Consider the following 16,408-nt stretch of genomic DNA (forward strand, 5'->3'; position numbering starts at 1 on the left):
CGCCAGAAGCACGGTCTAACGTGAGAAATCTTTAAGTGTAAACGAGATGCCTAATGCGAAGATTCTGATTTCTTTTCGCGCACATCTATCAGCACGAGCAGAGTTGTGTAAGAGCACTGGTGCGCATAAGATGCGTAATGGCAATGACACTTATACAAGGTCGTATCAAAACTAAATGTAAACCTTAAGAAATTGTTAAATCAAATTTGGCCTCATCCCATTTGTATAAATTTTCCTTGTCGCTTTGTTGCGTTTCAAACTCACTTTTCATTCATCGAGCGTAACGCGTTACTTGAAAGCAGGCGGGTTGCTATACAGGGGTGGCGTGACGCGTTACTAAGTATACAGGTGATTTTATTATGTCTGACCATACTATGTGTGGTGAATATGATGGTCATACTATACTGGACAACTTATACTATGGAGCCCAACCCCGAAAATCTGCTGTTTCATAGAAAACATTCACATATGATTGTTCAGTATGACCTTCATATTCACTCCTCAGATTATAGTCAAACAACAAAATCACCACATTATTTTTTTGTGAAGTGTCGAGATTTTAAAACGCATAAAATGTATACATTAAAACTTTGGAATGCGTTTTTACCTTGACCCAGCAGCATAGTTTTGTTGTACTCTATTTCTGTACACTTAAGTCGACCACTGACTAACAGTCCGCCAGACGATATCGGCCAGTCAGTTGTTCGGAACTGTCAAATTTTTTATAACTGACAGGCCGATAATAGTCCGGCGGCCTGTTAGTCAGTGGTCGGCTTTACTCTTATCATTACGTGTGGTGTGTCGCGAATAAACTTACTATCATACCTGTAAATATGATGTATAACATATTATAATTGTATTAAATTTTTAAAGTTATTTTTTTATTATAAATAGCCCTTATAGTGTTTCTGATGGACGTACTTTATTACACAAAAGACCTTATTTTAAGCCCACAAAGGTAATGAATTAATGATAAATTTAACCTTTCACCAGATTAATTATTTATTGTTTAAATTTAAATTACATCTGCGACCTGAAAAACAGGTCTAAATTAAAGCCGAATTTCTTTGAGCGATAACGGTTGTAAAATCGAGTCAATCCGACGTCAGGACTGAGTTGAATGTTGGCTCCGTTTGAGCAATCAACTCGCTCGTCGTGATCCAATTATGTACAATTCTCGCGCGCGACGACTAGCATGTTACACGGTTAAAGCACAGTATGAGTATATATAGTACTCTATACACCACAGACAAAACATCCTCCAGGCTTAGCATAGTCGCGCTACACCCTCTGTCACGCATACGGTAATTTTACTCCATGTTCGAGTCGAAAGTGTCTTTATGTGACGTGCGTGTCTTTGAATGGACCAATCACGGCACGGGACTTCGCTCACCTCGTCCCGCGCACTCCCGCATTTTTGGCATCATCGGTTGCATGAAATAATTTCTCTCAACTCGGTCTAGAGGATTCCTAGTCTATGCTATACACTTACAGGACTTACGTGAACGTCAAGCGTGTACAAAAGGTTACGGTCAAACAAATTGTAAGTATAATGCCGCACTATTCGTACACATTTAAATAGATAGATCGCAGCGCCGGACCGTGTTCGTCGACGTCACCATCCCCCCCATGATGAGAATCTCGTGAGGGCAAGTCCAGGGAGTACCTAGACTTAGCTCACGAGATAACCGACGTGTGGCAATCCTTTTATTTGTACCTACAAATAAAAGGATTGCCACACGGCGGTTATCTCGTGACCTACCCAGGTACAAGTATAAATACAATTTACATGGTTATGTTTTTAGACAGTGAAGTTAAGGCTCGGTATAGGATCGTATTTTTCTCTCATTCTCACTGAGCGTAAGCGGGATGAGCGACATGGATGGAAGTCATGTTTTTGAATTTTAATTTGTATGTAGGGTACTGTTTTTAATGAATGTACTGCTACGATGTCAGTGTTGATATTTTGAGCCATTTATCAGCTTGACATGAGCGTAAAAGATTTTGATAGCAAAGAGGTTTCTGTCTCTAAGACTGATTTAGGAGTTAACGCCAGTATGAAAATATGACTATCATTAGGCATGTAGGACTTTATTCGAATACAATAGGCTATACATGTACGGCACATGGCTAGAATGACTGCTACTATCACATTTATACGCGTAGTTAATGTGTGTTTCAGAGGTGAGATTTAGGAAGTCATGCAAGCGTTTCTGATATTAAGGGACCCATTATTACTTGCAAATAACTTGTTTATTTGCATTTTCATAGATCAACCTAGCCCCAAACTAAGTAAAGCTTGTACTATGGCAACTATTTCTCTATGGTTGTACACATGGTAGTAGGAGGAGAGCGGGAGAGAAGATTAATTAAAATTAACTTTTACAAGCCGATATCTAGAATGCGCAATATTTTTATAATTGATAAGGCATGCTTTAGAACCAAATGTTTTTAATATACCAATATTTAAACAGTACCTAGCTCATTCCTAAATTATAAATAAAAAAAGAACCTTTATTGTAATAATTGTTTATTATTCGAAAAAAATTACAAAGGCCTCCGGTGGCAGGAGGCGTAATTCGAACCTTTTCGACAGTATCTAAAAATAACTTAATTTCACAATATTATACCTAATTACATGCATTTACTATCTTCAAATAATTAACACATTTCTTAAGGGGTCCACTGATTAACAGTCCGCCGGACGGTATCGGCCTGTCAGTTAGAACAAAATTTTGACAGTTCCGAACAACTGACAGGCCGATACCGTCCGGCGGACTGTTAATCAGTGGGCCCCTTTATTAACTATATCTTACCAAATTATATTCTAATTTTTGGACGGCTTCTACTTTACGTTATCACATTGCTTACATTCAAAAATACTTGGTAAACGTCAGACCGCCCTGCGGTGCCCAGTTGTGGTTGAAAGCAGGGATGGGAGACCGCGACTTGGTCCAGCCGGCGTTGAGGTCGAGCGAAGACGAGGGGTTGCGGAACAGGTTCAGGTTGCCCATGGCCGAGTAGTCGGTCTTCTTGAACAGATCTGTGTGCGCCATGCCCAGGGAACCACCAATTTTGTCCCTAAAAGAAAGTGTTAAGATTTTACTTTTCGAATTTCAAGCTCTCGCGACTCAAATTGACACTGATAATTGCCCGTTTTAGGCATAGTACCAATATAATAAGTGTTAAGCCTCTATTTTCAACCGAATTTAATTCCAAGATTGCATTCAGTTGTGCCTTTTTTGAAAATATTTTAATTATAATCTATTATATGTCTCTCAAGGCAATAGTCGGACATATGGTCCGATTCTGATTTTTATTTCTTGTTCTCAAACTCTTATGAATTTGACCTGTCAGCTGTCAAAAGCCATTTCTGGCCCATTAAGTATCACTGCTACTTATTAAAGTTATTAATTAGTTTAATTTACTAGCAAACTGACACCAAAGAAATGCAACTTGATTTGAAGGTTGTTCACTCGACCACAGAAAGTTTTTACAATACCTATACACATAGGTATAACCATATTATACTTGTAGGTATTTCTGTATGATTGTGTCTTCTCTTACACATAGTTCTCCTCATCGATTTCGATGACGGCGACCTTAGCAATTACGGATTATATACGCCTATTATGTGCCTGAATGTGACTGGCGAGGCCTAACTTGCTCTTATTTTTCCTTAGAGGATGTTCTATGCTACATTAAAATCCGTAGGCGAGTTATAGTTTTCATACGTTCAACCTGTTTATTTACTAGTACCAAATTTCATTTTAACTAATAACGTTCCGCTTTAATCGGATAACAAAAATGGCCGAACTCCAAAATAGTTCTATAAATATTTACTCTATTTATGTTACTGTGTTATTCAAAATAAAAACCCGTATTTTTTATTCTTCAGTAAGCAAATATTTTCATCTATAGCACGTTTAAATTGTACCTATACCTATGAACTAGAGAAAATCATTTTTTTTTACAAACAAGATTATATATACCGTGGTATCTGGTGGTATTAATAAAATAAATTAATAACTAGCTTAAATCTAAAATAGGCCCTTGAATCATTGTACCAAGGATGCTGGCAGCATTTCCTCGCTGTATCGCAATGCTGATACGTTGTGCGAGGTTTGTACTTACTTGAAAGTATAGTCCACGCTGCCACCATGGGTGTTGAAGTTGGGGAGGTTGGGGATGTTTGGCATGGTCCTAGTCACGAAGGCGTTGGCGCCCAGCTTGTGGTCAGGAGTGTTGATGAGCCCCAGCCTCCCCGCCGCCGTCGCCTGGTTCCCGAGACCAGGAATGTGCTGCCCGGTCACACTTAGTCCATGGCCGTTGCTGAAAAATTAAAATTATTTTTAAGCATCCTAGTAGTATGTATTCAATATGTGGTGTAGGTACATTATTTTATGATTTTCAGAAAATTAGAGATTTCAATCAATAACGCATAAGTATCCTCTAAAATTTAAAGTCTAAATGGATTTCTATTACGTACCCCAGTACTGTAGAAAAAATTTCAGGTTATACCTGTAACTAACCCGTGCCAACTTTTATACGATTTTAATATTCAATGAATGAAAATAAGCAATTTGTTTTAGTCAAACCGTATAATATATACTGGACATACTGGTCTATAAAAATTAAGTACCTACACAAAAAATATCAATGCGAACAGGAAACCAATAAAAAACACAGTAACAGAAATACTTACATATTGTCGAGAGCCAATCCGCCACCAGCAGCGCTGTACCCTGGACCAGGTTTCACTCCAGCTGCTCTGAAGGCATTCGCCGACTGTATCCCCGAAGCAGACCCAATAGCACTCAGTACGTTGCTCTCACCCCGTGCAATGGGAACTTTTAGGTTCAAATTCGCACTTCCATCTGGATTGGTGCTCATACTGCCAAGCTGACGCCTAACCCGGTTGAGGTAGCCTGGATGCACAGACTCAAAAGTCTGCTCTGATAACGCGTCTTCAAATTCATCTTGTGCGAGGTTGGCAACGTCTATCACGTAAGGTTGTATTTTTAAATCCCGTAGAACGATATAACGAGCTTGAGCTGTGGCTAAAATCGCCAAGGCAAAGAGATGAACAGTAAACATCTTTGAATGTAATTTTAAGTACAAAGAAGATTGAAATCGCGAAGTTAATTACTCAGTTAACTCTGGATCAGGTCAATGTGTAGTGAGTAATTATGTGGAGCGGGCCACTTTATATGCAGAATGGACTTGATAAGCGTTTGTGCAGGGGATTCCCTGGACCGCCGCGTTTGAGAAAATGATGTAGTTATATTAAGAACTGTACCTTTTTGCAGGGGATCCCTGGATCCCAAGACCTTTAATATTTATTTAATTAAGAAAAACATTTCTAATTAAAATTTCATTACTTTTTGGTTAAACTTATACTTGTACAAAAAATATTTCTCAAATCAGACGGTCAAATAGACATTTTTTATTCTTAGAAAATCTATGTATGTCTATTTATATTCATAAAGAGAATTTTAAACTCTCGCCAACTGCAGTTTTTTTGGCATTTAGTAAGAAAAATGCAGGTAATTTATACCGAACACAATCGAATGAAGTATTATTATCCTAAAATAGTACCTACCTAACTATAACGTTAAAATATCTTGAATTAATTATATATTAATCAAAACACATGTTTTGTTTGTTTTGCAAGTGTAAATAAAAGATAAGTAATTATCAAATTGTATAATATACATAATTATTATGTATAGGTCTTCTTCTTCAGTCGGTCCCTCAATACTGAGCATCGTGACATCATATCCTTCTGTTGAAGACCAGGTTCCTCCATAGGGTTCTGTTCCCCGCCATGCGCATGGCCTCGTGCAGTTTTAATTGCATAGGTGCCGTAATTTGAGCACACCATCTAGTAGGAGGAGGGATAATTATTATATTTATTACTCCCAAAACGTGGTAACTACACCTCCATTATTTTGCATTTTGATTTGACCATGACTAAGTCTTAATTTTATTTTAAAATATTATTTATAATAACTTTCGGTTCGTTCATCTTAACCCTTAAAGCGTTTTTGTCACTTTTTTAGTACAGGTACTAAAAGTATCTATAGAAAAACCTATTTAGATAAATATTTAACCTATGTATATAATTTCAATGACTGCAAAATATGATAAAAATTACCTATTAAATATAAATTATAAATAATACACTAGATAACGGTAAACGGGGCATTACTTGTATCACTTGTCAGAGGTCAATGGTTCAGCACGCTGTATTTTATACGGGGGTTCCTCTAACCAGACTCTAACCTGACTAAAAACATAGGCCTTAACTCGGGGATGAGCAAACTGAAATTGAACTGTATCATGCTAGACTTAAGGTTGAGTTTACAATTAAATCAGTCTTAAAGTTACTTCGCGTGAAAAATTAAATAACCAATCGACCTAGCATTTTCCTTATTAGTTTTTTAGTTTCTAAAATGTGCCACATAATTTTTTGGTATACCAGGTGTGGCCTGCAAAAAATTAAACTGTAAGCTGTACTCCTCATACTGATCAACATTTGTTCAGCGACTTTTAAAAATAACTTGTGGTTTGATTTTTAATACACTTTATAGTTTATTCTAAGACGCAATGTATTGCGAATTTTGTTATGTTTAAGGCGTGACAAGCAACGTCAATCACAATGATAATGGCGTGGCGATGGTGTCCATTGAAGATAATATGTATTTATTTTGTATTAAAAATAGGGAGTCAAAATACTTCATAATTTTAAAAAAATTATTGAACAAAAGTGTCACCGTTTGAGGAGTACAATCTATGTTTTAATTTGTTGCTCGTGTTACAGGCCACACCCGGTATGAATAAAAATAGTAATATGTACAAATATTGAAATAGTCAATTCTACCAGCCAACATAAGGAAGGAAACAACTCAAAATTTTCACTTGTTTATTTTACCACACGTGTGGAAAATACAACTTTCTCATCAGTTTTTGAACAATCAAGAGAGTCTTTACCAGCTGGTGTGGTGAAAATAATATTAGCCTTCCAATGCCATATTTGATTCCCACTGGGAACAAATGATCGTGAAGTCTTTAGAATTCTTACATCAATAAAATCACTTTCTTAGAATTAGGTTTCCATTGCATTAATTTTAGTTTGACTACCTACGTACAGGAGTTTTTGTGATGCTCATTATAAGAAAAATGACTATTTTTTGTAATAATACCCTTAAAATAATCCCACTTTAATATTACTAGTAACCAACTCAAATATTTTTTATGAAAATATTTTTATTTGTTTTTTGTTATTTGTGTAGTTCAATCCCAGCGCTGGGCACTGGAGGCTTTCATCACTTTTTCTTTCTTACCAATGTGTATAATAACATATAAGTACATTACAGTTTATTAAATTAAATAACGTAAAAATAACTTTTTTTAACTACTCAGATTCAACTTTTTTTTTTGCCCCGTAAATATTTCCCTAGCACTATCTATTTCACTCATTAAACTAACATTATAAACATCGTGTACTTAGTCTTAATTAGAAACTGTCGCTTTTCGATGTGGTTAGCTCCCGATACTTCAGACCAAAAAGAACCAAAAATCGCTACCTTTTTTGCACTGCCATTGACCAGCTACATTCCAGTTGATTTCCAATTCAAAAGGCTTCGGTTTCACCGCTTCTTTGCACACACAGCAACTGAGCGACCAAAGAAACGGAGCATCTGAAGAAACTTATTCAAGATTCTATTAGATATTGATTTTTAAACAAGGCTCTACATATATCCAGTTTAATAGTAAATTTGTTACCAGTTTACGTTACCTAGACAGTGTTTCCGAATCACTTATATATTTTAATAATTTTATAAAATACGGAATATAGCTTTTATAAATGTAGCTCTGTGAGACTTGCGTTTCGTAGTTCTTGGTTAAAAGACAACGATTTTGTTAATTTACTTTTCCTTGAAACTAACTCCCCTTATTATATCCAACCGAAACAAGATAATTATTTCGTTTCTTTTTATAAAGTATGTAGGTACATAACTACAATTGATAACTTATTTAAGGATTAAATAATAAATAAATATTATAGGACATTTTTATACAAATTGCCCTAAGCCCCACGGTAAGCTCAAGAAGGCTTGTGTTGTGGGTACTCAGACAACGATATATATAATATATAAATACCTACATATGTATATAGAAAACAACCACGACTCGGGAACAAATATCTGTATCATCATACAAATAAATGCCCTTACCAGGATTCGAACCCGGGACCATCGGCTTCATAGGCAGGGTCACTACCCTTTAGGCCAGACTGGTCGTCAAAACAATACTATTTCTAATTCAAATGCTTTATAGTAATACTGACGATGAGTAGTAAAGTTAAAGCCAATGATCAAAGTATTTTGGGGAAAATTAAGAATTTTACTTTCAGGAAAAATTCTTTAACAACTATAATTAGTTTACATGGACAGACCTCTTTCGCCGAAAAGCAGGCGTGTCTCACTCCGCGATTTCGTCGCTTTGCTACAGGTAGCTAAAAGTACATCCGTTCGGCCCCAATTTTGGGGTTTACCATAAGCCGCGCGTGGCGCTGTCGCCACCTAGCGGCCATATCTGTGCTGATTGTAACAGACGCGTTTTGTTAGAGAGTGAGTCTTCTGTACTTAGTATATTACTATTATTTATTCTGTGCCTAAAGCTACATATTGGTGCTAATAAACTGCCTCCGGTTATTCCACCATGCCACCATCACCATGGGGTTGAATCGAAAAACCAAAATCATCTGTACCTACTACCTAAACTTGTATGTGTATGTTTATTATTTAATTTGTCTGCGTGATTTACACAATCACTGAGCTTAGGCGCGGAAGTGTGGCAAAAAGTTGAGTCTGACAATAATTCCTGTTTCTCTGAGGTATGACTATGATGTCTATGATTAATACTATATATTTCAGGAAAGATTAATGTGGAAATATAATCACAATCCTTCGTAGAATTTCGGTAACTTACCTGTAATACTTACTTCGGTGTATTAAGCTTTAATTTATACGACCAATGAATCTGGTTTCAATTTCACGCTGCGGATGTTTGACAGGAATTAGACAGTTGCAATTAAATTACAATTAGTTAATTCTATTTAAAAATCAACTGATATAACTAGAGTTTGCATGGCCAAATGTATTTTTTCTGAAGGGCTTTCAATTTATTATGTAATTTTGGAAGAATTTTCAAAAGTTTTACTCCGAAAATCTCCGTAGAAATTATACTGGCAAGCGCGCCCATATTTGTACCAGGAACATGGTATAATAATATACTCCGCCTGGTACTCTCTTCCCGTCTTTTCGTGGTCACGTGACTGACACAAGCCTACGTCATCATGCGACAGCGCTATAGGATAATATGCGATAGCGCTATATGTAGCGGCCATGTTATTGCGACGTAGGCTTGTGTCACTCTGGGAAGAGAAGACCATGTTTTATTAGACTATGTACCAGGAATATGTTGCGATTGATGAGGTGGTGACGCAAACGTGTTCTTTTGATCTTTATCAGGGTGCGTAGTAAACGTGCAATCGTTGACGCTCCGTAGCGAACGAAACGCAATTCTGTCACTGTCGCACTAGTGGGGACGAGTGATAGAGATGACTACGATACGCTACGAAGCGTTAACGATTGGCACGTTGGCTACGCGCCCTCCTAAATTGTTGAACCAGACTCCTCCGTGCCGTTTCCGGCTTTCCTTGATAGCGATCTCTCACTAGATCCCAAAAGTCACCATAACAAATTTAAAAGCAAAATTTTTAGGTGATCCTATCAAATCGAGATAAAACTTAATGTCAAATATCAGACTAATATGCTTTCTCGCTGTCGGTCGAATGATTCCCTCTGGAGCCACCGATACCGACGACACCAATCCAATTTCTTTGTCCAATGTGTATTTTGTCTCACATTTTGCTTAATGAGAGGGTGAGACGCCATGACATTGGACCAACATATTGGACAGATAGAATACACCACCCTAAGCTGGATAAGTAAACATGATAGTGTGAAGCGGCGGACGAAATACCGACTAGGGTTCCCTGTTCGTAAATAATTTATTTGTTTTGAGGTAAACATCCACTTACATTTTGACGTGGTGTCGAATTGATCAATATTGATTTGATATTACTCGCATTTCATCTCGCGCACACCAATATTACAATATGTGAAATCTACAAAGAGGAACCCCCGCGTTTAATAATAGCACACTTTATTAAAAAATTTGATTATTTAAAATAGTATGGGATTAGGAATGTGAAATCCTTTATTTTGCCGTATTAAAGTTAAATTAGATGTTTAAATTAGCGGTCGGTAGTTTATTGATAAATTTTGAAAAAATTAAGTTTTTTTAACGCATTCACTGCCACCGACGCATATATGCGTCACCGTAACTTTCACGCTGTGCCTTTGACGCACAGACGCGTTCATAATATACAATGACAGCAAAGTGTGGCACCTGGTGAATGTCCAGAAAAAGAGGGTGGCAGTGAATGCGTTAAAGATTGTATGCAAATAAGTAGGTACCTATCATTAACTTTCCGTTATTTGCTGAATAAATGTTTACCCATTGAAAGTTGTTTAAATTGAATTTAAATAGAACTATTAATATTAATATGGTTAGAAAGCGCTAAATTATTCGTCAAATTAATTGCTGATTATTTATTAATTACTTATATTACTTGTACATAATTTTATTCAATAACTTTGTCAGACCGGGGATCTCTTTAATAATACAGCTTTTAAATAAAAAATAGGGTTTGTGATGTTATGGATCTAATGGAAAGTTTTCAATAGAATTTACAAAATAATAAATATAATCTCACGGAACCCAAAACACGAAAATACAAAGATTCTACGTGACCGAAATTCAATACGTTGTTCTGAATCTATACGTGAGATGTGTGCGTGATTCCTCTAGAATAAAATAGCCTAAGAGACGCTGGTCAAATTTGAATATCACCGTATTTAAAAAAAATCGTTACATATATGTATAACAATTTAATAGGTAAGGTCTTCTAGGCAGTTAAATTGGAATAAGTCAAATTTCAGCAAGTAAGTAGTGTAATTAACATTTGGAGGAAGCAATAAAACATTCTAAATTTTGTAGTATAACTAATACAAAATCTGTATTCTTTCGTAACTAATCTCTCATCACAGAATACGGTCATAGTCCAAAATACAGTTAAATATTTAGAAACCAAGGTAAAATAATTCTAGTCAAACCTCAGATTTTGTTATATTTATCTGTTGATTCTCATACAAATACTGAGGGTTGGATGTGTAGGTAAAATTATTTTCAACCCTCAGGGTATGGTCAGATATTATAACAAAATCACTCTGCATATAGAAAGAATATTATATGTTGTAGAGATACTCCGAAATTTTGGTACAATAGGTACGTATGCGTCGGGAACGATACCTTTTGATACCGTGGCTCTGAGACTATTAATCGTTCCGGACTTTGGACACAAGAATATCTAGAAATATCAATATTAAGTTGCTAAATAAGCAGTATTTGTCACAATGAATAACACAATTTGCACATTGACGTAATAAATTATTTGCTTTATTGTCATTTAACCATACTGACAAAGCTGATTTATACAAACATGTTCAAAATAATGTCATTTTAAACAGGGAAAACATATTATAATTATGTCATACTTGTTTATGTATCGAAAGTGTTTTTTTATACACGGTACAACATGAGGAAACCGAATAATTTTAACCACGCATTTCTGAGGTCAAAAGAAGGAAAAAATGTAATATGAGTTAAGGTCAATTTCGCCAGAAAAATTTTTTTTTGTTTTTATTTTTCAATTTTTTAAATGTATTTGTACCTACATAAAAAATAAATGTTATTGGTAAACTTGTTACTTAAATTTGATTTTTACATTTTTTTTTCGTAAAACCTTCTTTTTGCAAAGTGTTACTTGTCACTTTTTGATATCTATCAATAAGTATATTTAGACTACGTCCCATAGCAGCAACATTACCATCAAAAAGGCCTACACTATGTAACAACAAAAAATTGTTTATTTTTAAATTAATATTATCTCTGAAACCAGGCGAATTTCAAAAAAGTTTGTAGGACATTTTTGTCTCTAAATATGACCAGGAATATATACGCTGTTAAAATTATTCGGTTTCCTCATGTTACACCGTGTATAAGATGTGTACTAGCATCTTATAAATACACTTACATAATTGCGTGGAGTAAATGAAGTTACATGAGTAATAAAGTTACAAACAAAAAACCCAATCGCAATTAAAAACTCTGATTAAAAACAAAGAATCAGAATAATTCTAATCTTACATAGCTGTAATTAACACCTCTACTAATATGTACATTAATTCCGAGGAAATTCTCTTATATAGGTAACACTCGTAGGTACTAACGTTTGAATAGCCATCAGGAGACAAATGTAGTTTCGATTACATACGGAATGAGAATCCGGAATATTTGCACTGAACTAGTAGTAGAAGAGCCGGCCGCAAATTTTCTAACCGACTTGATACCACGATGAAATACACAATGGGAAACCATAAAAGTGATGCTAAGTCCGAATTCGATAGTCTGCCACGGCGGAACTTGCCGAAAGTACGAAAAAGAAGGCCACTTCCGGTGCGAAAAAAGGGGGCTGATTTAACCCATCTGATACCGAAATAATAATTATGGCAGCAGTTAGAAATTTACATGTAGACACATAAAAGCGAAGTCTGCCAGTATTTTTTTAGCCGGAAGTGCTTGGCAGACGCTCTCAAAGGTGGCTAACGGGACCCCTAATTTAACCCATCTGATACCACCATGAAACCAATTCCAGTCGGTAGGTATGAACCCTCATGTCAGGAATATATAAGTCTGCCAAGGCTATTCCTGCCGAAACACCTTGGCAGACGAGATTATGTAAGCAAGGTCGGCATCGGTTACCCTACACTAACCCATCTGATACCACCATGAAACCAATTCCAGTCAGTAGGTACGAACCCCCATTTTAGGAATATATAAGTCTGCCAAGGTTTTTCCTGCCGAAACACCTTGGCAGACGAGATTATAAGCAAGATGACCATCGGTTACCGTACACTAACCCATCTGATACCGCCATGAAACCAATTCCAGTCGGTAGGTATGAACCCTCATTTCAGGAATATATAAGTCTGCCAAGGCTTTTCCTGCCGTAACACCGTGGCAGACGAGATTATGTAAGCAAGGTCGGCATCGGTTACCCTACACTAACCCATCTGATACCACCATGAAACCAATTCCAGTCGGTAGGTATGAACCTCCATTTTAGAAATATATAAGTCTGCCAAGGTTTTTCCTGCCGAAACACCTTGGCAGACGAGATCATAAGCAAGATGACCATCGGTTACCGTACACTAACCCATCTGATACCACCATGAAACCAATTCTAGTCGGTAGGTATGAGCCCTCATTTCAGGAATTTATAAGTCTGCCAAGGCCTTTCCTGCCGAAACACCTTGACCACAAACCACAAACGAGATTATGTAAGCAGCATCCGCATCCGAGGGATCCGTATTTTGGAATTATACAGATTACGGACATTATTAATAGCTGTAGGCTTATTTATTACTTTATGATTATACATATTTGTATATTATTATGTTATTAATAAAATATATTTATAATTTATTAAACCTAAACTTAATACATTGGGAATTCATTACCTGCTTACGGCAGTAGTAGGGATTAGTGGGTGAGTTCTGGCTCACTGAGCCAGGCCAACAGTCCCTCCCCCTTTTTTCCCTTGTTGAGGCCCTGCAACCTTGCCTTGAACCCAAACTAATGTCATTGTAGCTCGAATCTAACCTAATCTATTTTTATTGCTTTTAAAATATTTCAATTATCTACTTTTGCAAAGTTAAATGTTGTAATCTCTATTTCGCAAAATGGAATTTTAATGTGACTTTAATGTATGTGCAGTCTACTTAGTAATTGGGTTTAAAGATATAAAAACACACATTTTATTTCCTATCCTAAGTATCCTATCCTAAGTTTATTCAAATAATATTCAGAACATATATAGTAACATCATTACTTATTCTGTGTACAGTGGAGAAAACGAATGAAATCATGCAATTTGATTTTGCTATTTTTAAATAAAGAGTAACCAAATAGACTGGTCATATTTTTCATCAAAACGATTTCGACTGGCAAAGCATATTACTTTTTGGCAACCGGGTTTTTTAACCTAATTAGACCCCCCTGAATCCGAATTTGCCGGTTGCTCGATCGAAATCTTGACCGGAAGTGAGATATTTGACATTAAAGGTCCCTTTTTTTAGTTTTTCGTAAATAACTCTTAAACGGAGGCGCATAGCAAAAAATGTTCTATTACATAAGTAATCTGCATAAAATTGCCTACAAGAAAGATTCAGTACAATTTTTCGCTGGGATCAATATTCAAAGAGATATTAACGCGGGAAATTTAATTATAATCATTTCTAAGGTCCCTTTTTTTAGTTTTTCGTAAATAACTCATAAACGGTGGCGAATATCAAAAAATGTTGTTAAACGATAATAATCTACACAAAATTCTGAACAAAACAGATTCAGTACACTTTTCGCAGGGATCAATATTTAAAAAGATAATAAAGAGGGAAAGTTCTAGTATAATGAATTCTATGTTTCCTTGTTTTTATTTATTCGTTAATAATTTGAAAAGTATGACTCATAGCAAAAAAAATCTTATACCTAAATAATAAACATAAAATTTCCTACAAGAAACATGTAGAACACTTTTCGCTAGGATCAATATTTAAAAAGACAAAGCAACGGGTCAGTTAATTATAAATAATTTTAAAGTCCCTTTTTAGTTATTTGTAAATAACTCGTAAACGGTGTCCCATAACAAAACAGGTTTTTAAAAATAAATTATCTACATAAAATTTCCTCCAAAAAACATCAGCAACACTTTTCTCTAGGATCAATATTTAAAGCTATAGTAATGGAAGAAAGTTAATTACAATCAGTTCACAGGTCACTTTTTATTAGTTTTTCGTAAATAACTCGTAAACGGTGGCCTTTTGCAAAATAATATTCTACATAAACAGTAAACAAAATTGTCCACAAAAAAGGTTCTGTACACTTTTTCGCTGCGATCAATATTTAAAGAGGTATTAAAGGGGGTAAGTTCAATAATCAATAATAATTAAATTCCAAGTCCCTATTTTCAGGTTTTCGTAAATGGCTCGTAAACGGATAAATGGGGGGGGGGGGGGAATGGTCATTGTTTGGCTATGAGGGGGGGGGGGCTTTATCTCCGAAACTACTGGGTTTACCTATAGATGACACGAAGACCTATTAGAAATATGCAAGTGCGAGTCGCACATTACTTAGTTTTTGAACGGGTTGTTAAATGGCAATTCACTCGCGTTTCACATATAAAAAATACGTTGTTGACATTTGGGTAATGTACGGAACCCTTGTAACGCGAGTCCGACTCGCGCTTGGCCGGTTTTTTCCTTTTGAGGTACGGAACCCTAAAAACTAAAAAGAAGTGACATGTGAATTGATCGTAATGAACTTTCTTTCTTTAATATCGTTTCAAATATTTATCCCAGAGAAAAGTGTTCATTATTTTTCGTAGAAAATTTTATGCCGATTTTTTATTTACAAGAACATTAAGGACTTATTTTGCTATGAGCCTTACTTTACGAGTCATTTACGAAAATCTAAAAATATGGACCTGGAAATTGATTATAATTAACTTACACCCTTTAATACCTCTTTAAATATTGAACGAAGCAAAAAAGTGTACAGAACCTTTTTTGTGGACAATTTTGTGTTTAATATTTATGTAGAATATTATTTTGCAAAGGGCCACCGTTTACGAGTTATTTACGAAAAACTAATAAAAAGTGACCTGTGAACTGATTGTAATTAACTTTCTTCCATTACTATAGCTTTAAATATTGATCCTAGAGAAAAGTGTTGCTGATGTTTTTTGGAGGAAATTTTATGTAGATAATTTATTTTTAATAACCTATTTTGTTATGGGACACCGTTTACGAGTTATTTACAAATAACTAAAAAGGGACTTTAAAATTATTTATAATTAACTTACCCGCTGCTTTGTCTTTTTAAATATTGATCCTAGCGAAAAGTGTTCTATATGTTTCTTGTAGGAAATTTCATGTTTATTATTTAGGTTTAAGATTTTTTTTGCTATGAGTCATATTTTTCAAATTATTAACGAATAAACAATAACAAGGAAACTTAGAATTCATTATACTAGAACTTTCCCTCTTTATTATCTTTTTAAATATTGATCCCTGCGAAAAGTGTACTGAATCTGTTTTGTTCAAAATTTTGTGTAGATTATTATCGTTTAAAAACATTTTTTGATATTGGCCACCGT

General features: G+C 35.4%; 1 protein-coding gene across 1 annotated transcript; it reads right to left on the bottom strand.

Annotated features, from left to right (window-relative positions):
* Positions 1-2,851: 2,851 nt before the first annotated feature.
* Positions 2,852-5,180, bottom strand: LOC134679645 (attacin-like). Its single transcript, XM_063538594.1, has 3 exons — positions 4,706-5,180; positions 4,135-4,332; positions 2,852-3,081 (listed from the first exon to the last, which is right to left on the bottom strand). The coding sequence occupies exons 1-3, from the start codon at positions 5,095-5,097 to the stop codon at positions 2,874-2,876; spliced, it is 798 nt and encodes a 265-aa protein (XP_063394664.1). The 5' UTR covers positions 5,098-5,180; the 3' UTR covers positions 2,852-2,873.
* Positions 5,181-16,408: the final 11,228 nt, after the last annotated feature.

The sequence above is a fragment of the Cydia fagiglandana genome, chromosome 2 (genome assembly GCF_963556715.1).
Source record: "Cydia fagiglandana chromosome 2, ilCydFagi1.1, whole genome shotgun sequence".
NCBI classification, from domain to species: Eukaryota; Metazoa; Arthropoda; class Insecta; order Lepidoptera; family Tortricidae; genus Cydia; species Cydia fagiglandana.

Excerpts from the sequence above, each read along its gene's own strand:
- LOC134679645 (XM_063538594.1), bottom strand. The coding sequence starts at position 5,097 with ATGTTTACTGTTCATCTCTTTGCCTTGGCGATTTTAGCCACAGCTCAA. Across the intron at positions 4,333-4,705 it reads GGATTGGCTCTCGACAATAT|CAACGGCCATGGACTAAGTG; the intron begins GTAAGTATTTCT and ends TTAATTTTTCAG. Across the intron at positions 3,082-4,134 it reads AGCGTGGACTATACTTTCAA|GGACAAAATTGGTGGTTCCC; the intron begins GTAAGTACAAAC and ends ACTTTCTTTTAG.